At 47.7% G+C, this 26476-nt stretch overlaps 1 protein-coding gene across 1 annotated transcript in view; it reads left to right on the forward strand.

Annotated features, from left to right (window-relative positions):
* The window catches only part of LYST (lysosomal trafficking regulator), a 457799-nt gene that overhangs the window by 336298 nt on the left and 95025 nt on the right, over nucleotides 1–26476 (forward strand). Inside the window, exons 33-41 of the mRNA XM_078785068.1 lie at nucleotides 585–791; nucleotides 8892–9064; nucleotides 9527–9530; nucleotides 11524–11600; nucleotides 17868–18056; nucleotides 21229–21374; nucleotides 23378–23474; nucleotides 25071–25132; nucleotides 25266–25321. Coding sequence (XP_078641194.1) covers nucleotides 585–791; nucleotides 8892–9064; nucleotides 9527–9530; nucleotides 11524–11600; nucleotides 17868–18056; nucleotides 21229–21374; nucleotides 23378–23474; nucleotides 25071–25132; nucleotides 25266–25321 — 1011 coding nt within the window. The remainder of the gene's footprint in view (nucleotides 1–584; nucleotides 792–8891; nucleotides 9065–9526; nucleotides 9531–11523; nucleotides 11601–17867; nucleotides 18057–21228; nucleotides 21375–23377; nucleotides 23475–25070; nucleotides 25133–25265; nucleotides 25322–26476) is intronic.

A 26476-nucleotide genomic window follows, 5' to 3' on the forward strand; every position in this document is an offset into this window, starting at 1 on the left:
TTTTATTTATGTAAATTGTTTTGCCAGAGATTATGTCGGTGGACTCTTATCTTCCCCCATCCAAAACCTTGATCTTTTCTACCCCCGCTAATTCACCCCAGATCCACTTTTGTGAAATACCGACTTCTTTCCTGGAAGCCCTTGCAGTGTCAATGTGTGTTATACCTCTCCCACCTCCCCTCCCCCTTCCCATGCCACCTCCCCCCAAGCCCTCTCCCTCGCACAGATCTCCCGATGTCCCTGCTCTCAAATGTTGGGTCTGTGTGCTTCCCCCTCTCTCCCCATCTTGTCTACCGCTCCCGTTATTATATGTTTTATGTGTCTGTTTAATTTTTTGTGTGATTAATGTTCGCTCTTTCACGAGCCTCGATCTTGTATACAAAAAAACAAAAACAAATCGCTTCCAGACAACATGGTTTGGGCTCGGTATGCAAGATTATGGCAAATCAGTTTTCAATTGGTCAATGGATCGATCAATTTCCGACAAGCCCCGTATTACATATTATTACGAACCCCATATTACCCCATTGATTTTGGATCCCCATATTACATTGCTTTTATCAGTCTTTATGTAATCTTTCCAGGAGGGTGCCCGTGGCTTGGCTCCGTGCCAGCAATGGTGCCGCTTACTTTCGAGCTGCCGTGAGACGTTCCGCGTCCAGTTTGCCCGCTTGTTGCTGCACGTCTTGTCACCTTTGCGGCCCTTCAGTGAGCGGCTCCTTGGTTTAAGCCTGCTGTTAGAACCTAGCTGCAAAGAAATCCTACGAGAAGTGTTGACGACTCCACTGCAGGTCTGTGTACAGCACCTGGCCACCTGAGTTATACGTATATTACAAGCCTGACACGCACTCATGAGTCAAACATTTATTTCTCATTTAACACTCGAAGCAGGTACTTTGATAAACAAAATACAAGTGACTTGTTTTGTTGAAAAATGATGTTATTATCTCGACCACCAATGGTGGATGGAGGATATGTTTTGACCACTGTCTGTCTGTCTATGACCAGGATGTCTCAAAATGTTGTGCTTGTGGACGCATTTGGACGAAATTTGGTGGAGAGGTTGTGTAGCTGTGGCACGGACAAAATGATTAGATTTTGGTGAATGTGCGGATCCGGATCCAGGTACTATAATTTATAAAGTGATTCTTCACCAGTGAGTGATGGGGTCAAAAAGGATATCTAGCACCATATCTCAAAACGTTGTGACGGACGAGGATAAACCTTGGTGGACAGGTTGGGTGTGTCACAAGGACAAATCATTTCGATTTTGGTGAAGATCCCAATCCAGATAGTGTGGGAGCTGTGCTCGCATGATAAAGCCAGACAAAATGGACGACACAGGAACGAAGTTTCACCGAGCTATTTATTTAGCTCAAAACCAAAGAACTCAAAAGCACACTGAATGCGCCCCTCGAAGGGGCAGCAATTTATATCGCAAACTGAACACACAAAAGCCGCGCCTCTCAGGCGGGGCGTGGTATGCAAAATAGGTAAGTCACGCCTCTCGTCGGGGCGTGGTATGCAAGGCAAGTGTTCGCCCGAGAAAGGCAAGTCTTGACACGCCCGGGCGAGTCCGGACACGTGACCGCTCGCCGGTTGCGCCATTGGCCGGTGCACGGTAATTGTGTCATGCTTCCGGTAACCGCTACATGCGCCCCCCCAGAATTAACCTGCACCGGGAGAGTCAGTTTGAGGGGGGTCCTGATGACCCGGCCGAAACGACCCCTGGCGATTCGTATGGGGGTGGTAGGTGGCGTGGCGGTGGATGGTCAGGCGGGGGGCTTGGTTGACGTGGGGCGGCCCCGTCGTGGAGGAAGGGCCAACCGTGGAGGTTGGTCGAGGTCCAAATGGGCTGGCTTGAGGCAGTCCACGGAGATGCCGTCCGGCTTGCCGCCGATGTCGACGATGAATGACTTGTCGTCCCTCTTCAGGACCCGGAAAGGTCCATTGTACGGCGGCCGGAGCGGTCCCCGGTGTGCGTCGTGCCGGATAAAAACGTACTCCGCAGTGCAAAGTGCTGGGGGGGACGTGGGGTTGGGGGCAGCCGTGGTGGGACGTGGGCACGGGGGCAAATCTCCTGGCGGTCTCCTGGAGGTCCGAGCGTTGGCGAGCCGTGGACCAGGGGCCGGTGGCATCAGGGATGAATTCGCCCGGCATGCGCAGTGGCTGGCCGTAGACCAGCTCGGCAGTGGAAGCCTGGAGGTCCTCTTTAGGGGCCTTTCGGAGGTCCAATAGGACCCACGGAGCCTGTCGGCCCAACCGTCATCCTGGAGGCTGGCTCTGAGAGCGGCCTTCATCGAGCCGTGGAACCGCTCGCACAAGCCGTTGGCTTGGGGGTGGTAGGCCGTGGTGCAGTGAAGCTTGACCCCCCAACGCCTGGGCGACCGCGCCCCAAAGCTCGGAGGTGAATTGTGGGCCTCTGTCGGAGGAGATGTCCGAGGGCGCGCCAAAACGGGCAATCCAAGTGCCAATGAAGGCCTGCGCCACGTCGGCGGATGTTGTTGATGCCAGCGGGATGGCCTCCGGCCACCTGGTGGTCCTGTCGACCATCGTGAGGAGGTGGGTGAAGCCCCGCGAGGAGGGAAGGGGTCCCACCAGGTCCACATTGACGTGGTCGAAGCGCCGCGCGCGCGCGGGCACGTCAAATGGTGCCAACGGGGCCTGGGTGTGTCGGTGGACCTTCGCGCGCTGGCAGGCGACACAGGCATTGGCCCAGTCGCGGACGTCCTTACGGAGCCCGTGCCAGACGAACTTTGCTGCCACGAGCTTCTGTGATGCTTTCCGTCCCGGGTGGGAAAGGCCGTGGAGGGCGTCAAAAATGTGCCGCTGCCATCCGGTGGGCACGATGGGACGAGGTTGGCCCAGTGAAACGTCGCACAGGAGAACTGTGCCTGTGTCCTCGAAGGGGACGTCGGCCAACCGCAGGCCTGTGTCCGCTGTCCGGAGGGCTTGCACCGCGGGGTCGGCGGTCTGGTCGGCCGCCATGCGGGCGAAGTCCACACCCAGGTGGACGGTGTTCGCCCCGGACCGGGAGAGGCAATCGGCCACAGCGTTGTCCTTGCCCGCGACGTGCCGGATGTCCGTCGTAAATTAGGACACGGCGGAGAGGTGGCGCTGCTGGCGGGCCAACCACGGCTTCGTAACCTTGGCCATAGCGAAAACCAGGGGTTTGTGGTCCACAAACGCCGTGAACGGGTGGCCCTCCAAAAGATGGCGGGAATGGCGAACAGCCAGGTCAAGGCCGAGGAGCTCGCTGTCGAAAGCGCTATACTTGCGCTCGTTAGGGCGAAGCTGCCGGCTGAAGAAGGCCAGCGGTTGCCAAGCCCCATTCACCCACTGTTCATGCATGGCGCCCACCGCGTAGTCTGAAGCGTCCGTGGTGAGGGCGATGGGTGCGTCGAGCGCCGGGTGCGCCAGCATGGTCGCGTTGGCGAGGGCCAGCTTAGCGCCCGTGAACGCCGCGTCCATCTCTGGTCCAGGCGACTTCGTACTTGGCCAGCTTGCCCCGGAGGGCTTCGTACAGGGGGCACATGAGTTGGGCGGCGCGAGGCACGAACCGGTGGTAGAAATTTACCATCCCCAAAAATTCCTGTAGGGCCTTGATGGAGCGGGGGCGCGGGAAACTCGTGACTGCCTCCACCTTGGTAGGCAGCGGGACGGCCCGGCGCTTCGTGATGCGGTGCCCCAGGAAGTCGAATGGCCGTTACGCCAAACTGGCATTTCGCCGGGTTGATGATGAGGCCGTGCTGGCCGAGGCGCTCGAAAAGCGTGAGCAGGTGGACGAGGTGCTCCGCCCGGGAAGTGCTGGCGATGAGAATGTCATCCATGTAGACGAACAGAAAGGTGAGATCGCGCAGCACACTGTCCATCAGCTGCTGGAAGGCCTGGGCCGCGTTCTTAAGGCCGAACGGCATTCGGAGGAACTCGAAGAGGCCAAAAGGTGTAATTACAGCTGTCTTTGGAACGTCGGCCGGCCTACCTGGTGGTAGCCCTGAATAAGGTCGACCTTGGAGAAGATCACCCGCCCTGCCAAACGGGCGGAAAAGTCCTGTATGTGTGGTATCGGGTACCGGTCGGGGGTGGTGGCGTCGTTGAGGCGGCGGTAATCGCCGCATGGTCGCCATCCGCCACCCGGTTTGGGCACGATGTGCAGGGGCGAGGCCCACGCGCTATTCGAGCGCCGCACATTGCCCAATCGCTCCAGCGCGTCGAATTCCGCCTTCGCCACAGCGAGTTTAGCCGGGTCGAGGCGGCGAACCCTGGCGTAGACCGGTGGGCCTGTGGTCGGGATGTGGTGTTCGACACCGTGCTTGATGGCGACGGCCGAAAACGTCGGCTGCGTGAGGGCGGGAAAGTCGGCGAGTATGCGGGTGAACTCGTCCACCGCCGGGAGCGTGCAGGCTAGCTTGGTCAGAGCGGAGCCGCTCAATGAGCAAGCGAGCGAGCTGAAGGTCTCCGTGTTGATGAGCCGACGCCGTTTGACATCGACCAAAAGCCCATGCGCACAAAGAAAATCTGCACCCAGCAAGGCCATGGGCACGTTCGCCGTGATGAAGTCCCACCTGAAGCGCTGGCCCCTGAAGCAGAATGCGACGCTGCGCGAACCGAAGGTGCGGATGGAGGAACCGTTTGCGGCGACCAAGGCGGGGCCGCATAGGGCGGCCTGTTTGTCCTGCACCGAGGCGGGTATCACGCTCAGCTGAGCGCCGGTGTCACACAAAAAACGCCGCCCCGGACTCCGTGTCCGTGATAAACAGAAGGCTGCCTGAATGGCCGACGCTCATGGCAGGCAGCGAGCGCCGGCCTGGTCGTTTCCCGACCTGCCGAAAGTGCACGGTGGGCGGCACGTTCTGGCCTTCTGCCCGAACCTGGCGTGGTAATAGCACATGGTCCACTCTGGTGGAGGCTCCGGCGGTCGCGTCGGGTTCGGTCGACGGGGCGTCGTGGCGGCCGCTGCCGTCAGCGGCGCGGACTCGGCCGGTGGAGGTGCCGGTCGTGGCGCGGGCGTTGCCTCGGTCGGCCCAGGGTCCCAGGCGGCCGCTCCGACATGTCGCCTGGCCGAGAAAAATTTATCGGCCTCCTTGGCCAGGGCGCGAGGGTCCGTGATGGGCGAAATAGCCAAAGCTAACCGTACCTGCCCGGGTAGCCGCTGGAGGAACAGCTCGCGGAAGAGGAAGTCCGGGCTGTGGTCACCGAGAGCAAGCATGTGGTCCATGCTTTCGGATGGACGGGCCTCGCCCAGCTCTGGGAGGTGTAGTAGTTGTCGTGCGCGTTCGGTGTCCGTGAGTCCAAACGCACCGAGGAGTAGGCCTTTGAGCGCGCCGTATTTGTCGGCGTTCGGCGGGTGCTGGAGGAAGCTCAGGACCCGGGCAGCGGAGGAGGCGGTGAGCGCTGAGACCACATGGTGGTAGCGCATCGTGTCCTCCGTAATTTTCCGCAGGGCGAATTGAGAAGCCGCTTGAGCAAACCAAACGGCCGCTTGCGACTCCCAGAAGCCCGGGAGCTTCAAAGCTGCAGCTGACTCCATCGCCGTGTTCTTAGAAAGGGGTCACCAATTGTGGGAGCTGTGCTCGCACGATAAAGCCAGACAAAATGGACGACACAGGAACGAAGTTTCACCGTGCTATTTATTTAGCTCAAAACCAAAGAACTCAAAAGCACACTGAATGCGCCCCTCAAACGGGCGGCAATTTATATCGCTAACTGAACACACAAAAGCCACGCCTCTCAGGCGGGGCGTGGTATGCCAAATAGGTAAGTCACGTCTCTCGTCGGGGCGTGGTATGCAAGGCAAGTGTTCGCCCGAGAAAGGCAAGTCTGGACATGCCCGGGCGAGTCCGGACACGTGACCGCTCGCCGGTTGCGTCATCGGCCGGTGCACGGTAATTGTGTCATGCTTCCGGTAACCGCTACAATAGTATAATTTTAAATGGATTCTTCACCATTGAGTGATGAGGCCAAAAACTACATACAGTAAAAAAAAACACCTTTAGAGGCCATTTTTCCCCGCAAAGCGGGGGTTGGCCTTTTTCGGGAACCGTGGTTGTTGTTGTTTTTCGGTCCCCTTTTTGAAGCAATGTTTTACGGCCGGATGCCCTTCCTGACGCCAACCCTTTTTGCCGCCTTTAACGACAAACAGGGAATTACCAGCAAGCTGGTACTCAATTAGCCGACCTCGGAAGGATGACAGGCTGGTGGATGAACAGTAGCATACTACATACAGTAGAGCACAATATTTCAAAAAGTTGTGGATGCGTTGTGACAAAACTAGGTGGATGAACTGGTTCGGCGACAAGAACAAGTTAGATTTTAGTTTCGGTCCGGATCCAGATTCGGCCTATCGGCGGATACAACAAACATAGTTTTTACTTTTTCCTGTCTGCTTGGAATGACGATGTTATCTGAAGCTCCTATAATTTTTTCCTATAATAATTCCCTCAACCAAAGGTCACTTCTTCATTGCTTTCAATTGTAAAAACTTTTGGCTTTTCTTGGTAAAGCTTTTCCATTCTTACGCTTATTGCTTCACTTTGACTTCACAGAAAAGGTTAAGGTCCCAAATCACTCTTCACATCACCATCCTTCCTCCACCCTCCTCACCCCTTACCCCCCTCACTCCGCTACCCCCAGCCCCACCCCACCACTCTCAGCCTATCAAAAGGGAGTTAACGCCAAACCGTCTCTCATGATCCCCCTCTTTCTCTCATGGCCCCCTTTCTCTCATGTCCCTCTTTCTCTAATGCCCCTCTTTCTCTCATGCCCCTCTTTCTCTCATGATCCCCCTTTCTCTCATGCCCCCAATTCACTCACACCCCATTTCTCTCACAGCCCCCATTTCACTCACACCCCATTTCACTCACACCCCATTTCACTCACACCCCATTTCACTCACACCCCATTTCACTCATACCCCATTTCTCTCACAGCCCATGTTTCTCTCATTCTCCCCATTTTTCTTATGCCCCCCATTTCACTCACACCCCATTTTTCTTGCGCTCCCCTACCCCCCATTCTATCACGCTTTCTCACAAAGAAGAGGCATTTCAACAGAGATTGCTGACATTGAATCAGAAACGTGTCCGTGGATTGATTCCTTTTCTCAATGAGTCGGTTGCTATTTGGTCATTAAGGTTTTTAAAGCCTTTGTTTGGCTGACTGGTGCGGGCGGCGTTTAGCAGTGTAGCACCTTGTTGTTGTTTTCGTATGCAGCCTTTGGCTGCTGGTTGCACCATTTCTCTGGAAGCGCGTTTGATGCACTGATGCAGTGCCCCAATTACGAGTGCGCTGGTGCGCAATTTGCCGACCTCGGAAGGATGATGGACTGAGTCGACCCCGTTGGCGTTAATTCAACGATTGACCGGGATTCAAACTCAGGATCCTCGGATCCCAAGCCAACACCCTAACCGTTAAGCCAACACCCTAACCGTTAAGCCAACACCCTAACCGTTAAGCCAACACCCTAACCGTTAAGCCAACACCCTAACCGTTAAGCCAACACCCTAACCGTTAAGCCAACACCCTAACCGTTAAGCCAACACCCTAACCGTTAAGCCAACACTCTAACCGTTAAGCCAACACCCTAACCGTTAAGCCAACACCCTAACCGTTAAGCCAACACCCTAACCGTTAAGCCAACACCCTAACCGTTAAGCCAACACCCTAACCGTTAAGCCAACACCCTAACCGTTAAGCCAACACCCTAACCGTTAAGCCAACACCCTAACCGTTAAGCCAACACCCTAACCGTTAAGCCAACACCCTAACCGTTAAGCCAACACCCTAACCGTTAAGCCAACACCCTAACCGTTAAGCCAACACCCTAACCGTTAAGCCAACACCCTAACCGTTAAGCCAACACCCTAACCGTTAAGCGAACACCCTAACCGTTAAGCGAACACCCTAACCGTTAAGCCAACACCCTAACCGTTAAGCCAACACCCTAACCGTTAAGCCAACACCCTAACCGTTAAGCCAACACCCTAACCGTTAAGCCAACACCCTAACCGTTAAGCCAACACCCTAACCGTTAAGCCAACACCCTAACCGTTAAGCCAACACCCTAACCGTTAAGCCAACACCCTAACCGTTAAGCCAACACCCTAACCGTTAAGCCAACACCCTAACCGTTAAGCCAACACCCTAACCGTTAAGCCAACACCCTAACCGTTAAGCCAACACCCTAACCGTTAAGCCAACACCCTAACCGTTAAGCCAACACCCTAACCGTTAAGCCAACACCCTAACCGTTAAGCCAACACCCTAACCGTTAAGCCAACACCCTAACCGTTAAGCCAACACCCTAACCGTTAAGCCAACACCCTAACCGTTAAGCCAACACCCTAACCGTTAAGCCAACACCCTAACCGTTAAGGCAACACCCTAACCGTTAAGCCAACACCCTAACCGTTAAGCCAACACCCTAACCGTTAAGCCAACACCCTAACCGTTAAGGCAACACCCTAACCGTTAAGCCAACACCCTAACCGTTAAGCCAACACCAGGCTCAGTGTGTCAGCTGATACTGCTTTATGCATCTCTTTCTCAGACTGCATTTGAGTCATATTCAACGTTTCATTTCGATGTGCACACATAATACATGATACAAAACTAATAAGCAGCGCTAGTTTGCTGTCTGATTTGGGTTCAACTCCTTCCTCTCACAAACTTTCATCAAAATGATCCTTTCAATTTAAAAAAACGTTTTTGCATTTATGTATGATGTATATTTATTTTCTCCTCCCTCTCATAAAGCCCCTCCCCCCCCCCGCCCCCCTTCCAGCCTCCCACCCTCATTATACACTGAATTTCTTGTTTTAAGGTCACAAATAATGTACGCACTCAAAAGTACATTCAGATTGTTGTTTAATTGGTGTTGAATGTTTCTGCAGCCGGGGCCCAAGTTGGCTGTGAGTGCATTCGAACTGTTATGGGAGAAAAGCGGGCAGCTGAGCCGCCAGGAGCAGAAATCTGTCGAGCTCCTGCTGACCTTGCTCAAACAGGCCGGCACGAAGATCCAGGAAGCTGTCCGGCGTGGCCTGAAACCCTCGACACGCTGCACATGGTATCTACACTTTTCATTTCATTTATTTTTGTATCCAAAATTATGGCTCGTGGCAAAACCTGAGAGGACGTATGGTAAAAAGGCAACACGCAAGCAGTTGGGCGACATGTGGGCCCGGTAAGCAAATAAATAAATAAATGAACAGGTAAAGAGGGAGCTCGGAAGGACAGGAGGAAACACACAAACTTGCAAGTAAAGAGGGTTGGTTTCCATAAGGCTAATGAGTAAGGAATGGATTGCTGGAAGGTATGGAGGATGAGGCAGCAATTCCAACCTGGTGGGCAGGTAGCAAGTTCAACCACTTCCAGAAGGCAGTGCCATAAAGGGTAGCCGAAGGATGCCACGTCTGTGGTTGGCTTTGGAAATCGGCTTTGCTCCAGGGTCAGCCCAAGTGAGGCCCACTCGCAAGTCATTATTTGAAATATCGGAACTATTCACGACCTACAAGGCCTTTGTCTATAGCTCAGTACGTTAGTGCTCTCTCTTTGGGTCGCAGCATCATGTCTGCATTCTGTGTACCAGAGCTAAGAGGGTGGACAAGATAGCTGCAGATGGGACGGGATAAACTGGTGGGAGAGAGAGCAAGTTTTTTTTTTTTTTTTTTTAAAGTATTCTCATGTGGAATCAATATTTGTTGCAGAGATGACAGCCCATTCCTTTTGTGGCAGGACAGGTTGCATTCCCTGCCATTTTGGCTGTGCGACCAGTCATGATATGTGGCCTTGAGGTTGCCTCCTCACAATATATATATATACTAGCAGAAGTACCCGGCATTGCCGGGCGGGGGAGGGGAGGGGAGGGGAGGGGAGAAGAGTGGGAGGGGGGAGGGGAAGAGGGGAGAAGAGGGGGGTGTCGGGAGGGTGAGGGGTGGGAGGGGGAGAGTCATGATATGTGGCCTTGAGGTTGCCTCCTCACAATATATATATATACTAGCAGAAGTACCCGGCATTGCCGGGCGGGGGAGGGGAGGGGAGGGGGGGGAGGGGAGGGGAGGGGAACGGGGGGGGGAGGGGAGGGGAGGGGGGGGGAGCCCATTCCTTTTGTGGCAGGACAGGTTGCATTCCCTGCCATTTTGGCTGTGCGACCAGTCATGATATGTGGCCTTGAGGTTGCCTCCTCACAATATATATATATACTAGCAGAAGTACCCGGCATTGCCGGCGGGGAGGGGAGGAGGGGGGGAGGGGAGGGGGAGGGGAACGGGGGGGGAGGGGAGAAGAGTGGGAGGGGGAGGGGGAGAGGGGAGAAGAGGGGGGGGGTGGGAGGGTGAGGGGTGGGAGGGGGTGGAGGGGGAGAATCATGATATGTGGCCTTGAGGTTGCCTCCTCACAATATATATATATACTAGCAGAAGTACCCGGCATTGCCGGGCGGGGGAGGGGAGGGGGGGAGGGGAGGGGAGGGGAACGGGGGGGAGGGGAGAAGAGTGGGAGGGGGAGGGGGAGAGGGGAGAAGAGGGGGGGGTGGGAGGGTGAGGGGTGGGAGGGGGTGGAGGGGTGGAGGGGTGGGAGGGGGAGAGGGGGGGAGGGGGAGGGTGGGAGGGAGGGTGAGAGGGGGGGAGGGGGGAGGGGGAGGGGGGGGAGCCCATTCCTTTTGTGGCAGGACAGGTTGCATTCCCTGCCATTTGGGCTGTGCGACCAGTCATGATATGTGGCCTTGAGGTTGCCTCCTCACAATATATATATGTATATATATAGGCGATGACAATTAAACATGGTCAGAGGAGACAGGAGAGGTTGGGTGGAAATACCGTATTTCATGATCAGGTCCAGAAGGGACCGTACACTGTTACCGGAGATGCACGTTTGAAAGTTTGCAGATTGCTTCAGATCCATGGAGTCACAGAAAGCCTTAGATGCTTGCCATGGCTAGTTGTTGACGAGGTGAAACCCAGCCAACTGGCATCGGTGGTCGTTGAAATTGTTGCAGATGAGGAAGAGACGATGATTGAGTTGATCCATTTCAGATGATGTGCATGTATGTATGGAGTAGTCATCATCTTTAGGTGACCATGCACCACATCGACAAGTATTGATAATTACTTGGCTATTTATACATGTGAGCCATTCCTTTGTTATATGTGAACAGCATGGAGTAACCTGAACACAATGCAGCTGCACGGAGAGACTCGGTTCTTACTTTGAGTAAAGGAGGTCCAATGCTGTCATATCCTCTGCTAAATCAAATGCATTTTGCATGAACATCGGTGGAACGCTGCCAACCTGAATGCACCAATTAAAAGCGTCCAAATACTGTTTATACTGTTTGTCTTATAAAACTTACCTTAACAAGACATGATGTTTATGTTGTTAATTGGCTTATCACATGTTGAACAATGAAAACATTGTCCGTGTGCAAAAAATCTCTCTCATTGTGACGATTTAATAATAACACAAGAAATTACGAGGTTTCTTATATACCTGATTGCCATCTGTCAAATGGAACCATTTGTCTTCAAGGAAGTGGAGAACTGGAATAAGGAGGAGGCCGTCAATCGGGAATCCTGGTGGAGGCGGATGGTAACCACCCAACAGGAGTGAGTTGTTATTCCTAAAAGTTGCACAAACTGCAAGTTGAATCGATACAGAACTCACTGTGACATGACCTCTGCACCCTTCCTCCTCAAGGGGATGCAACATTTATTGAGTTGTAATGTGGAAAATTATGATAACTGCGTTTCTTCACATTTATGAGTATGGTAATGTCCCAAAGTCAAAAGGAAACAACTGACATTGTTTAATAAATAATAAATAAGTATATATTAAAATGAAACCACCAATCCAGAGGGTCCAGAACATACTAATTGTCATGTTTCAACAAAACCTTTTTTGGATCTCAAGTCTCTGCATTTAGTTTATTATTTGTTTGTCTCATATCCATTCACTCCTCCCAACTCCCAACTCTCATCTCGAGCCAGTCATCCCAACTCTCATCTGGAGCCAGTCATTCCAACTCTCATCTCGAGTCAGTCATCCCAACTCTCATCTCGAGCCAGTCATCCCAACTCTCATCTCGAGCCAGTCATCCCAACTCTCATCTCGAGCCAGTCATCCAAACTCTCATCTCGAGCCGGTCATCCCAACTCTCATCTCGAGCCAGTCATCCCAACTCTCATCTCGAGCCAGTCATCCCAACTCTCATCTCGAGCCGGTCATCCCAACTCTCATCTTGAGTCAGTCATCCCAACTCTCATCTCGAGCCAGTCATCCCAACTCTCATCTTGAGTCAGTCATCCCAACTCTCATCTCGAGCCAGTCATCCCAACTCTCATCTCGAGCCAGTCATCCCAACTCTCATCTCGAGCCGGTCATCCCAACTCTCATCTCGAGTCAGTCATCCCAACTGTCATCTCGAGCCAGTCATCCCAACTCTCATCTCGAGTCAGTCATCCCAACTCTCATCTCGAGTCAGTCATCCCAACTCTCATCTCGAGTCAGCCATCCCAACTCTCACTCGAGCCAGTCATCCCAACTCTCACTCGAGCCGATCATCCCAACTCTCATCCCGAGGCGGTCATCCCAACTCTCATCCCGAGCCGGTCATCCCAACTCTCATCCCGAGCCGGTCATCCCAACTCTCATCCCGAGCCGGTCATCCCAACTCTCATCCGGGGCCGGTCATCCCAACTCTCATCCCGAGCCGGTCTTCCCAACTCTCATCCCGAGCCGGTCATCCCAACTCTCATCCCGAGCCGGTCATCCCAACTCTCATCCCGAGCCGGTCATCCCAACTCTCATCCCGAGCCGGTCATCCCAACTCTCATTTCAGGCCGGTCATCCCAACTCTCATTTCAGGCCGGTCATCCCAACTCTCATCTCGGGCCAGTCATCCCAACTCTCATCTCGGGCCAGTCATCCCAACTCTCATCTCGGGCCAGTCATCCCAACTCTCAACTCAGGCCAGTCATCCCAACTCTCATCCCGAGCCGGTCATCCCAACTCTCAACTCAGGCCAGTCATCCCAACTCTCATCCCGAGCCGGTCATCCCAACTCTCATCCCAAGCCGGTCATCCCAACTCGTGATCGTGATGGGCCTAAAATAGATATAAAGCTGCAACGCTTCCTCATAACGTTCAGTTACTACCAGGATAAAATCAAGATCCTTCAACAGCAGCGTCAGACTCTCTTCAATGACCAGTACTTTTGTGTCGAAGACCTGACCAAAATTAACCTCAAAGAGAAAAGGGAATTGTTCTCAAGTACCCACAGCCTATAAGGAGGGAAAAAGTAATGATTCGTTGCTGGTAAATGGAGGAGTTCTGATATCATATTAACTCACTTCTATCATCAACATTAACTTACTTGCTTCCATTTTATCAGCTGCTGTTTTATTTATTTGTTTCTCTTGTTGCATTGTATTCTTAATTATTTTGGGACTCCTCCCACAAGTAAATACTTTTGAGACTCTTCAGAGGATGAGGCAAACGATTCTGTGGTCTGATGAGATGAAAATTGAACTCTTTGGCCTGAATGCAAAGTGACGTCTGACAGAAACCAAGCACAACTCATCACCTATCCAACACCATCCCTACCGTGAAGCATCATTCTATGGGGTGGCAGCATCATTATACGGGGATGTTTCGGATGACTGGCATCATTATATGGGGTTGTTTTTCAGTGGCAGGGACTATAAGACTTGTAATGATTGAGGGAACAATGAATGGGGCCAAAAATGTTGGCACCCTTGCACTTTTTTCTAATAACTCACAATTTTCTCAAAAATAAGTTGAAATTTACAAAAGTATTTGGTCTCCACAATTCCTTATTTCACTGTTAATATTACAGATCCTTTGTTTTTGACTCAGAACTTAATATATCCTTTCTAATCAGAAAATAAAAATAAATTGCATTGACAAAATTATTGACACCCTAGACTTAATATTTGGTAGTACAGACTTTGGACAAAATAACTGCAGTCAAGCGCTTCCTATAGCCATGAATGAGCTTCCTTCACTTCTCTACTGGCAGTTTGTCCCACTCTTCTTGTGCAAACTGCTCCAGTTCTCCCAGAATTGAAGGGTGCCTTCTCCCAACTGCTGTTTTTAGATTTCCCCACAAGTGTTCAATGGGATTTAGATCTGGACTCATTGCTGGCCACTTCAAAACAGTCCAGCGTTTTGTCTTGAACCATTCCTGGGTGCTCATTGAAGTGTGTTCGGGGTCATTGTCCTGCTGCAAGTCCCATGACCTTCGACGGAGACCCAGCTTTCTGACACTGGGTTGAACATTGCGCTCCAAATTGCCTTGGTAATCTCCTGGTTTCATGATTTCATGCACACATTCAAGGTACCCAGTGCCAGAGGCAGCACAGCAACCCCAAAACATCACTGAACCTCCTCCATGTTTGACTGTAGGGAAGGTGTTCTTTTCTTTGAAGGCTTCATTTTGTTTTCTGTAAACATAGAGATGATGTGCTTTTTAAAATCCTAATTTTGTCTCATCTGTCCACAGGACATTCTCCCAAAAGGATTTTGGCTTGTTCAGGTTCAGTGGCAGTGTTTTCTTTCTTTGGCAAACTACGTCTCTCTCAGCAGTGGAGTCCTCCTGGGTCTCCTCCCATAGAACCCCCTTTCATTGAGTTGGCGATGGATGGTGCGAGTTGACACTGTCGTACCTTGTGTCTGCAGGTCAGCTTGAATCTGTTTGGCAGTTGATCGAGGTGCTTTTTCCACCATTCGAACAATCCTTCACTGCAATCTTCGATCAGGTTTTCTCTTGATGCCACCACCATGTCCAGGAAGGTTGGCAACAGTGCCATGGGCTCTAAGCTTCCTGATAACATTGCGTACGATGGACACAGGAGAACATCAAGGTCTCCGGAGATGGACTTGTAGACTCGAGATTGTCCATGCTTGGCTGCAATCTTGTGTCTGACCTCCTCAGATAATTCTCTGGTTTTCTTTCTTTTCTCCATGCTCATTGCCGTACACACAGTGACACAAAACAGCAGAATGACTCCTTTTCCCCATTCAATCTGGTTGAATGAGTGATTTTTATATTGCAGGCACCTGCACCTCACCACAGGTAAGTTCAATTCCAAAGTAAAGGAGAATCACCTTCCTGAAATGTAATTAAATTATTTCTACCACCTTCTAAAAGGTGCCAATAATATTGTCCGGGCCATTTTAGGATTTTTGTGTGGAATAAACTAAGATATCGTATTTATTCAGCTTTTTTTGTTTTGTTCCTCTGCAATCCTTATAAATACATATAAATACTTCAGTAAATCCACCAAAAAAAATTTTTCAACAATTTTCTGGAATAAATTTTCTTTATTTGAAAAATGTGCAGGGGTTCCAATATGTTTGGCCACGACTGTACAGGCAAATCCTTGAGGAGAACCTGCTTCAGAGTGCAAAAGACCTTAAACTGCGGCGAACATTTACGTTCCAAAAGGACAATGACCCAAGCACACAGCCCAAGCAACACTGGAATGGCTTCAGAACAAGAACGTGGAAGTCCTTGAGTGGCCCAGCCAAAGCCCAAACTTGAATCCCATTGAGAATCTGTGGAAAGACTTGAAGATTGCTGTTCACGTACACTCCCCATCCAACTTGACAGAGCTTGAGCAAATCTGCAATCTGAAGAATGGGAGAAACTCCCCAAATCCAGATTTGCAAAGCTCATACAGTCATACCCAAGATGATTTGAAGCTGTAATCGCTGCCAAAGGTGCTTCAACAAAGTATTGACTCAGGGTGTTGAATACTTATGTAAATTAGATATATCTGCATTTCATTTTTCATTATTTGGTAAAAACTTTTTACTAAAAGGAGTGGAAGAGGAACGACTAATCATCCATGGATCACTCAGTCTATTATCAAATCCTGTAATTATAAAAATATGCTGTATCGGCGTTTCTTACATAATCCTTCTCCTTCTATGGTATCCATGATGACCTCCACACATGGCTGGTGGACTTCCTCTCCTGTCGTAGTCAACCTCGAAAGGGAATTCATATGGTTGGCAGTGTGAGCAGGCCGTTGTTGCTCCCATGGTCGGCAGCGAGTGCTCCGGAAGTAGTGGTGGAAAGAGAGTGGCAATTTTACATGTGGGGAAATTGACCATGCTTGGTCAGGGTCGCCCAGATAGCTGAGATGGCAGAGCACTGGTACGGTTCACCAGAGGACCTGGGTTCGATTCCTGGTCTGGGTGTGTAATTTTCCCACATATATCGGTTGGTTCTTCAGTAAATCCACCAAACCTCTGTTTGATGCTATTTCTTATGTTTATATTTACAATGAACCCATTACTATTGTTCATTCAACAACATTTTTAGGTGTTTTCTTGGATGACAAACTTAGCTGAACAAATCGTATCACATCAATTGCTATGATTATTTCTTGAAACACAGGTGCATTGTCTAAGCTTTGTACCTTCCTTCCTTCCTGTATTTGATTCCTCCTCTATCTTAATACCCAAATTCCGCCTCATTTAAACGATTGTAACATTGTCTGGGCTCACTCTAGTAACAATAAACTACACTCACTCTGACTTACCCAAAAGCGTGCTGAAAGGAACTGTACCCTCTCTCATCCACGTGACCATACAGCACCTCTTTTCACTCAACTTAACACATTGACACTTTTTGACATCAATAAATTCCATATTGGGATATATATGTACAGCACAAGCATATTAACAAACTTCTTCCGCAAAAGTCTTTTCACTTTACAGCAGTCCATGATATCCACACTCATTTCACTAGATCGCAAGACAACTCGTTTTTACCATTTACTCACACATCATACTCTATTAATACACTACCTTACTATGGGCCTCGTCTTTGGAATAGTATTGATGGAGCAATGAAGGCACCGTCAGTCGTCTGTGGGTCGGTTTAAATGTTCCGATAAACGAAATTTGATCTCGTATTATTGAAATGATTCCTTTCTCACTCATTGATTTGTTATTCATTCATGCAAGCCTTTGCCTTGTTGTTATTTAATTATTTTTATCCATTTGCTATTGTTATTCACAGTATTATTGACCATCTTTTCCTTAATTCTTTACTATTCGGTATTTTTGGTCTAATTTGTTATTTATATTGTTAGTCCGTGGGCACATCAATACAAGCTTTGGCTTCTGAATATGCCTCCATATTTGCTTCTCCACATGTTATTTTTGATTGTATCCCTGAGTTCACCAAGTTTTGGAAGTAGTACTTTGTATATTTTCTTCTTGTGTACTTACATTGGCAAAAATGGAAATGAATGATTTTTTTGGAAATTGAAATTGATTGCTATGTTTGGAAGAAAAGAAACACTCTTACCTGATTATCTTCAAAAAGTATTCTGCATATCTTCCACCTGCAGCTGTCCAAAATTATACACATCAATCATTGCTGTACGGACTCACTCTTCATTAACCAGTGAACAATACAGGTGCCACTGTTGGATTTGCCAGTTGTGGTAATAATGGCGCTATTCAAATGCGTTTTGGTGGTGTCCTGTGTTCAAATGAGCTGTAACTGACCGTCTGGACCACAAAAAATCACGTGCATCCTGCTCCTCACCTGGTCATGTGTGGTGACCCCAGAAGCTATTCTGATGTGCATTTTGAGTCCATGTGAGGTTCATTAGCAACTTCTCATTGCTGTATTGTGTAGATATCGATCATTATAGGCCATAGTTGATCTATGATCTAACCAAGATATCATGTGTATTGGTGGTGTTTTGCTCTTCTTTTTTTCACCTGAATCATGTGGTTGGGTTTTTTACTTTGTTTATGTATTATTTTCTGTTTCCTCGTTCAGACCGTAGTATATTGAACACAACATCATTCGGTGTGTTTCGTGTTGACAGACTGTTGGGCAGGATCGAGGCGAGGGGTCGCGTCATCTCGCGAGCAGCTGCGCAGGTAACACAACGTGTGGCTAGCCGACAAGGCCTCGAGCGCAAGCGTGTCATGGAGCACTTGCGCGAGGCCTGCAAAGCCGATCTGGGCACACAGCATAGTTGGCAAACTTTGTTCTGCCAGCTCACCCATGAGAGGTGAGCAGTGTTTACATCGACTCGTTTTCGGTTCTCGCTCCGAGGAATATTCAACTGTGAGATTTTGGACAGAACGGATATTTCATACTTTGTCTTGATTCTGCTTTCTTTTTACTCAACTCCTCTATTTTCTTGTCCAGCAACCCAGCAATATCTGAATGTGAGGAGCTGCTCCATACCCAGAATCCCCCACCCCCCCTCCTCTCCCTTTCACCCCTCAGCCCTCACCCCCACAGACATGCAACTTGTAGTGAAACACATGTCTGATTCAAGATTGAGATTAACAGAAAACCCACAGAGAGCTCTTTACGTGGTAAAAGTAGAATAAAAGTTTCTTTATTTCATGTATAAAAGGATAAATCAAAAGGGTGTGCTTCCAGACTTCTTCATCAGGACATTCCAAGTCGACCCAGAAACGATACCCGATTTGTATAACTTTCGTCCCACCTTCCCTCAAAATTGCTGCTGTTACCCCCATTCTAAAAAAACCTGGTCTAAACCCTGACACCCTAAACAACTTCAGACCCATCTCCAACCTACCCTTTCTGTCAAAAGTTTTGGAACGCGCTGTAGCCACTCAACTCAAACATCACCTCTCTGCCAATAACCTGTATGAAACATTCCAATCCGGATTCCGCTCCAACCACAGTACTGAAACTGCTCTCCTCAAAATCACCAACGACCTTCTCCTCTCCTATGACGCTGGCAACCTCAACATTCTCGTCCTCCTCGACCTCAGCGCTGCCTTTGACACCATCGATCACACTATCCTCCTCACCCGACTTGAATTCACCTTTAACGTTACCGGCACTGCCCTCTCTTGGATTAAATCATACCTCTCTGACAGATGCCAGTTCATCTCCATCAATAACTGCAAATCCCCCACTGCTCCCCTCCCCCAAGGTGTCCCCCAAGGTTCAGTTCTTGGCCCCCTCCTCTTCATCCTTTACCTGTCCCCGCTCGGTCACTTAATCCGCCGTCATGGTCTCCAATTCCACTGCTTCGCCGATGACATCCAGCTTTTCATCTCCACCAAGTCCGTCTCCACCGACACCCACTCTATCCTGACAAACTGCATCACTGAAATAAAATCCTGGCTTCAAATCAACTTCCTCAAGCTTAACTGTGATAAATCTGAAATAATCATCATTGGCCCAAAAACGCTCACAAAATCCACCCATAACTTTGCCCTCAACATCGACGGTATCCCAGTATCCACCTCCCCTCACATCCGGAATCTTGGCGTCATCTTTGACCAAACCCTTTCCTTTGACAAATACACTAAACAGATCACAAAGTCAGCCTTCTTTCACCTGAAAAACATTGCCCGTCTCCGCTCATCCCTCTCCTCCACGGCTGCAGAAACCCTCATCCACGCCTTCATCACCTCCCGTCTGGACTACTGCAATAGCCTCCTCTATGGTTCACCCTCAAAAATCACCAATAAACTCCAATACATTCAGAACTCCGCTGCCCGTCTACTCACCCATTCCCGGACCCGTGACCACATCACCCCCGTCCTTTACAAGCTTCACTGGCTCCCCATCCCCCAGAGAATCCAGTACAAAATCCTCCTCTTGACATACAAAGCCCTCCATAACCTGGCCCCATCCTACCTGGCTGACCTCCTCTCCAGACACACTCCCACCCGCAACCTCCGCTCTGCTGGTACCAACCTCCTGACCCCCTCCATCCGGACCAAATTCAGATCCTGGGGGGACAGGGCCTTCTCCATCGCTGCTCCCACCCTCTGGAACTCACTACCTCACACCATCAGAGACTCCTCCTCACTCACCACATTCAAAACATCACTAAAGACCCACCTGTTCAACACTGCATTCAACATTCAACCCACAGCATTTAACCCCTGACTATCTCTTCTCCTTCTCCCTCCTTTTGCTTTAAATATTTCCCTATTGATTCTTGTCTTTTTGCAATTGTTGTTTTCATGTATTGTTATGCATTATGTTTGCCACTCTGTCAAAGCGCCTTTGGGCTTCTGGAAAAGCGCTATACAAAATAAATGAATTATTATTATTATTATTATTTAAGAAGAAAAAAAAAAAGATTCCAATTTCAATCAAACTTTATAGATTCAAACTATATATACATTTTTGGGAAGAAATGTTTCAGAGACCTCTTTTTATACATTGGGGTACAACACTGAGTTTTTGTAAATATCCCAAATCTCCGACTTGTGCAAATACCTCTTTAACACACACTGTTTTGACCTGAGGATCAAGTGGCGGAAATGGCAGGTCACATTGGATGGCATCACAATTAGGGTAATCTTGTGAATTGTTCTTCATTTGTGATGACACATTTCCTCCAGCACCAAAGGTGGACGTAGGTTATGTTTTCACCCTTGTTTGTTTGTTTGTTTGTCTGTGAGCAGGATATCTCAAAAAGCTATGGATGAATTTGGACAAACGTGGTGGACCGGTTTGATGTGTAACAAAGACTGATTGATGACATTTTGGTGAAGATCTGGATCTGGATACTAGAACTTTTAAAGTGATTCTTCACCATTGAGAGAAAGGGCCAAAAACTACATACAGCATGATGTTTCAAAAGGTTTTGGACAGATTATGACTGAACTTTGGGTATGAGTTAGTTAGGTGACAAGAACAGCCCACTAAAAATTTGGTTCAAGTCCGAATCCAGATCCGTGGTATCAGTCCGCCTATCAGTCTATCAGTCCACCTATCAGATCCGCCTATCAGTGGTATACAAAACATAAACTGTTCAGCCTGGCAGAGGTATGCGCTCTACTGAGTGCTGTTCCTGTTTCTTATGATATTCCTGTCTGAAAGTGCACTGAACAGCTAAGTGTGTGCATATGAGAGTGTGTATACGAGCCTGTGTACGTGCATTTTAATTTTTTTGTTTTTTATAACTGTAATAATTAGCATGTTTTTATCATTGTAAATTAGCCTTGTACAATATTATTGCTGGAGCGAATCTCGTAATTGCAAGCTATTTCTCCCACATGGCCTTTCCTTCCTTTCCCAACTGTAGCGACTCATTTCCCTTCTCCATCGGTGTTGAGATTTATAGCAAATCCAAATGCACTTTACCTGACAATTTTATTGTGATTCATTTCTACTTTACTAGTCGGTGTGACAGATTATAGAAGAAGAGCAAGTTTTGTGTTTCACGCTATTATTTCCAGGGCTGTGTGGTTTGACCCTGTGGCGTGTCCATTGTCATGGCAACTTGATCCAACTGAAGGGCCAAGCAGGGAACGTAGACGTTTGCAGAGGTGCCGTGTTCATGTACCCAACAAATATCTTCTGAAGGACCGCAGGCAGAGCGACGGTGAGCTAAGATTTTTTTGATGGGTTAAACCATTAACGGGAAAGGATCTTGGATGTTGTTTTTAACTCAACTGGACTACTGTCCAGTTGAGTTCATCACATACTGAACCCTCCGGCGTCTGTCGTCTGTCGTCGTCGTCTGTCGTCTGTCGTCCGTTAACTTTTTGACGTTAACACTCCAGCGTCCACAAATATCAACCGATTCTGATCAAACTTGACATGCAGCATCCTTACCCCAAGGACCAGGTTGGTATTACATTTCAGCCCGATCCGTTGAAAAATGGCGGACTTCAGCGACCATTTTGTTTTTGGTCATGAAAATGACGTTAACACTCTAGCGTCCACAAATATTAACAGATTTTGATCAAACTTAAAATGTTTAACCCTTACCACACAACGTAGGTTGCTATTGCATTCCAACCCGATCCGTCACAAAATGGCCGCCATAGGCCGCCATATTGTTTTCAGCTCCGAAACGACGTTAAGACTTTAACATCCACAAATATTGATGGATTTTGATCAAACTTGGTGTGTGAGACTCTTACCACACAAGGTAGGTTGCTATCTCAAGTCAAATCTAGTACAGACAACTGACCTACTTTAAAGTTGTCCAGTCAGTTCAGTTGAGTTCTGCTTCCTTGGAAGCTCTAGTTTGTTCTCCTGCTCTTGAATTTTTTTTTTTATATATATATTTTTATACTCCCCAATGTGTTAATGGAAAATGATACAAATAAGACTGATGGATTTGGGCCGTTTAAGGTTAGAAAATATGGATGGAGACAGGGAGGTTGTTAGGATGACTTTGATGAACTGGAGATATGAGTTGGACTGGATGAGTACAAGGTGACAGTTCGACATCTCAAGGCTCATCAGTTTATACATGTTACACTTGTACAAACGACCACTGTATGATATTTATAAAGCTGGTGTCATGAAATGCAGGTTCTCCATTTATATTCTGAAAGTAATTGTCATATTGTCTGTACTTTTATCTGCCCATGTCGGGTGTCTCTGTTGCTTTGTGGGGTTTTTTTTTCTTTGGGTTTTACCTGCGATGTGTTGCAGGGGTCTACGAGAGATCCTTGTGTTTGTTGTTGTTGTGGGTCCATTTTTAAAATGTGCACCCGATGGTCGGACAGCTGTCCGGACCCACATTTGTCACTTGACTCCACCGACCATGGCTATTGCACCCAGACGAAATAATATGGCCGCCATCTTATTTTTCTGGTGGGCCTAAGACATCAATCTTGAAAGCCTCTACTGATTATACACTACCCGGGTTTGTTACGTCAGATTTCCATTGGATTTGATTCGATTTTTGAGGTACCTCATCATGAGTAACACTCATCACAAACAATGTCGAATAAAAAATATTAGTTAGGTTTAATCAAGTATGTCCACATGTGCGGTACGTGGCTTCTGAAAAAAAATAGCATTGCGTAATTTTTAAATGGCGCCATATTGGGGTTAAACAATCCGTGACCGTGTGAGGAATCAGCTTGTTATGATATAACTGTCGCGTAGGCTGACATGGATGAGAGATGTTGAGTTAATGTTGTAATAGCACATTAAATGTGTGTTTCCCAATCATGCTATTTATCATTTCAGAGTGCTTTAAATGTGCGTTTTCCAATCAGCCCGTTTCCGGATTTCATTGGAGGTTGTGACAACAGTGCGGCCATTTTTTTTCTTTTCTTGTTAGAAGAGATAGAATGTGTTGCGTATTTGTGGCAGTCGACGTCATGTACTGCATGACATTCATTATCACAATTTAAATACAATATTGTTTGTGAGGCTTTATCTCATGATCTATCTCACATTTTAATGGTTTTGACTCATGCCATGTGATCTCTGATTGTACTTTTGCCTCCTAGAAACACACTCTTACTTCCAATCCTCATCTTTGCCATGAAGAGAAAGAAATGACAAGTTGTTTGTGGTTCTGGTGCAAAGTGTTTATCATCTTAGATTCTTCAATTTTTATTTGTATTTTCCTTTCTGCAGACATGTCACAGCCGCTCTTGAGTTATCTCTTTGAGGATAAAAGCCATTTCTCTGGTGCCTCTGCAGTGAAGGACCGGGCCACGAGTGAGCCAACAAAGTAAGAACCTTACAAACGGCAATTGCAAAACGATGCGATAAAGTTTGTACTCAACAATCATCAAAACATTTGTTACCTCTGCCAGTGAAGGTGCATCAAAGTTATGTTTTTACTCCTGTCTGTCTGTCTCTCTGTCTGTCTGTCTGTCTTTGAGCAGGATATCTCAAAAAGTTGTGGACGGATTCGGACGAAACTTGGTGGACAAATTGTTTGTGTGGCAAGGACGAATTGATCCAGTTTTGGTGAAGATTTGCATCCGGATACGAGAGTTGTTTTTTTAAATTTTAAGTGATTCTTCATAATTGAGAGTTCTGGCCAAACAAGTATATATAGCATGTTATTTCAAAAAGTTGTGGACGGATTATGACAAAACTTGGCGGATGTGTTGGTTGTGCGACAAGAACAGGCCGATTCGATTTTGGTTAAGGTTCAGATCCAGATCCGGCCTAACAGTAGAATACAAAGCTTAAACTGTTCAGCCTGGCGGAGGTATGCGCTCTCCCGATTGCAGTTGTAGTTCATATTTACTTTCATTTTGAGGTTATCTTTTTATTTTGTCATTCAGATGGAAGGACCTATTCTTTAACTAAAGCATCTCCATTACAGTAATAAAGTCTCAAAACCATTGGCAGTAATCGGAACGCTTGATGTAGTCCCTTTCTGGAAGTTCATGCACACCTGTGACTCTGTACGGATGGAGGTGCAGAGACTATTCGTCAGTGCTGTGTGTACAACTACGCGAGACACCTCCTTGCTGTGACAACCTATGAACTTATTTCCTCGGGCTTCTTCATATGCAAACCGAAATATCGTTAACTTTCTTTTCCGATAACACTGAAGGGCTGCCAGGTGGTGAGTTGTCCGCAGCTGAACTAGTCTTGTGAAATTTGGAAATTAACTCCGTACAGTGGTATGATGTGGAACATCACAGTCAGGAAACATTTCTGCAAACTCCCGTGTTACCCTCTCAGTATATTCACCTGCACTACAAAACTCGTTCCACCAAAACACCTTGTGGCTCAAGAGGCAAAACCATTGTAGAACCGAATCCTCTTACTGCTCATAAAACAACTGGCTTACAGCAACACAAAGGTTGATGTGCTGTTGACTAATACCCACGACAAACGTCAAATAGGCCATTTCTGTGTATTAACAATCGGGCTGCTTTTCATGGTTTACATGGAATTAGCAGAGGTGCACAGTGACTTTTGGGACATCCTATAGTTTATATCAAGGTACATCGTGTGTAAATTTGCTTCATTTAGCAAGTTTTTTTTTTTTCATGAAGGTGTCTTTGCATTGAAAACAAATTTTTTTTTTTTGTTGTGCTTTTGCTTTAGTGTAAAAAATGCAAAATGTTGAAGAGTTTTGGTGTGTGTGTGTGTACGTGTGTGTGTGTGTGTGTACGTGTGTGTGTGTGTCTCCTTGTGAGTCGGTAATTGGTTCATAATGCTACATGATATTTACAAAAACAATAAGTGATTGACATTTGCTTTTCAAAATGATCAGATATTTTCAAAGATTTTTCTCATTTTTAGTATTTCGTTGAAATGTTGATCTCATTTTCCTATGCAATTACCTTCACTTTGATCCCAGGTTTACCCGCCATTGCATCAGCATTGTTCCCTCCAGAGAGACCCCCGGCGAACTGCTCCTTGGTAAGCAGCTTTCCTTGTGGCACTGAGTATATTTTGGCGTCTGTCTGCATCTAAAATGTCATTTATGGTTAATTAATGGGACATTTGTTGTCCTGCTCAATACTTCCTATCATCTGCCTTGTATCTGCCGCAGGAGAGAAAGGGATGTACTTTGTTGAGGATAATGCTGGTGATTCTGCTGAGGGTTTGGTGAGAGACTATTTTTGCCCAATATTTATAATTTTTTATATCGACACGCTTGTCACATCTGTCCATCTGTCACGTAAAATATTGCGAGAATACGGAATCTCACGCAATTGTGAATTCAACTTTGTTTCTTTGTTATTTAATTTTAACGTTTTATTTCGGATGTTGTGTGCGGATGATCTTGTTGTGGTGGAGAGTAGACGTCAGATGCATGAAATTCTGGGGGAGTGGAAGAAGGCATTTGGGGAAGCATGGGTTGCAGATGAGTATGGAGAAGACTGGGGGCATGTGGGTTGGGCAGGAGAGAAAATAAATGAATATCACATTAGAGGGGAAGGAGATCAGACAGGGAAATAGGTTCGAGTTTCTGGGGGAAACCGGGGATAGTAATTCAGAAGTCGGAGGCAGAGGTGGGGAAGAAGATTCTGGTGGGTGTGGTGAGGTGGGAGGATTAATGGCAGACTTAAAGATAACAATGACATTGAAAGGGTAAGATATGGTGACTTGTGTATTGCCAGCCTACCTTTACAGTCTCAAAATGATGGCACTGAAAGAGAGACAAAAATAAACGTTGCAGGTCTGCGGAAACAACTGGGTCAGGAGGATCTTGGAAGTGGAGCGTGAATAGAAGGAGAATGGATGAATTGAGGTATCAGATTGGTGTGAAGATGAGCTTGATGGGGAGATTGGTAAAAAGCCGACTGAAGTCACCGAAGGGGACCCGGCGATGACATGCGCTGAAAGGGAGTCGAAGATTTTTCTTGTATATTGGTTGGTCTTGTGCGTTATTCTGTCTGTTTGTCTTTCTGCCTGTCAATCGCCTACAGGTCACAATTTTAAACCGATCTTCATGAAACTTCACCAGATGGTGGAGTTCGTCATAAGGAAGAAGTCTGTTGATTTTGAGGTCAAAGGTCAAAGATCATGTTGAGGTCAAATTCCTAAAATTTACATTTTTCATCCGATTCATGACTTGAAAATTAAACAGCATTTGCATATTGAATCACTACATTCGGAAACTAACTATTTTAAGGTCAAAGGTCAACTCAAGGTCAAACTTCTAAATTCATCAATGTTCATCTGAAAAATCATCGGTTTTAATCCAATTGACCCGACTTTTGATTAAGATCGTCAATTTTAATCTTAAGAAATGGACAA

Source organism: Myxine glutinosa, chromosome 9 (genome assembly GCF_964187855.1).
Source record: "Myxine glutinosa chromosome 9, kmMyxGlut1.1, whole genome shotgun sequence".
Lineage (NCBI taxonomy): Eukaryota > Metazoa > Chordata > Myxini > Myxiniformes > Myxinidae > Myxine > Myxine glutinosa.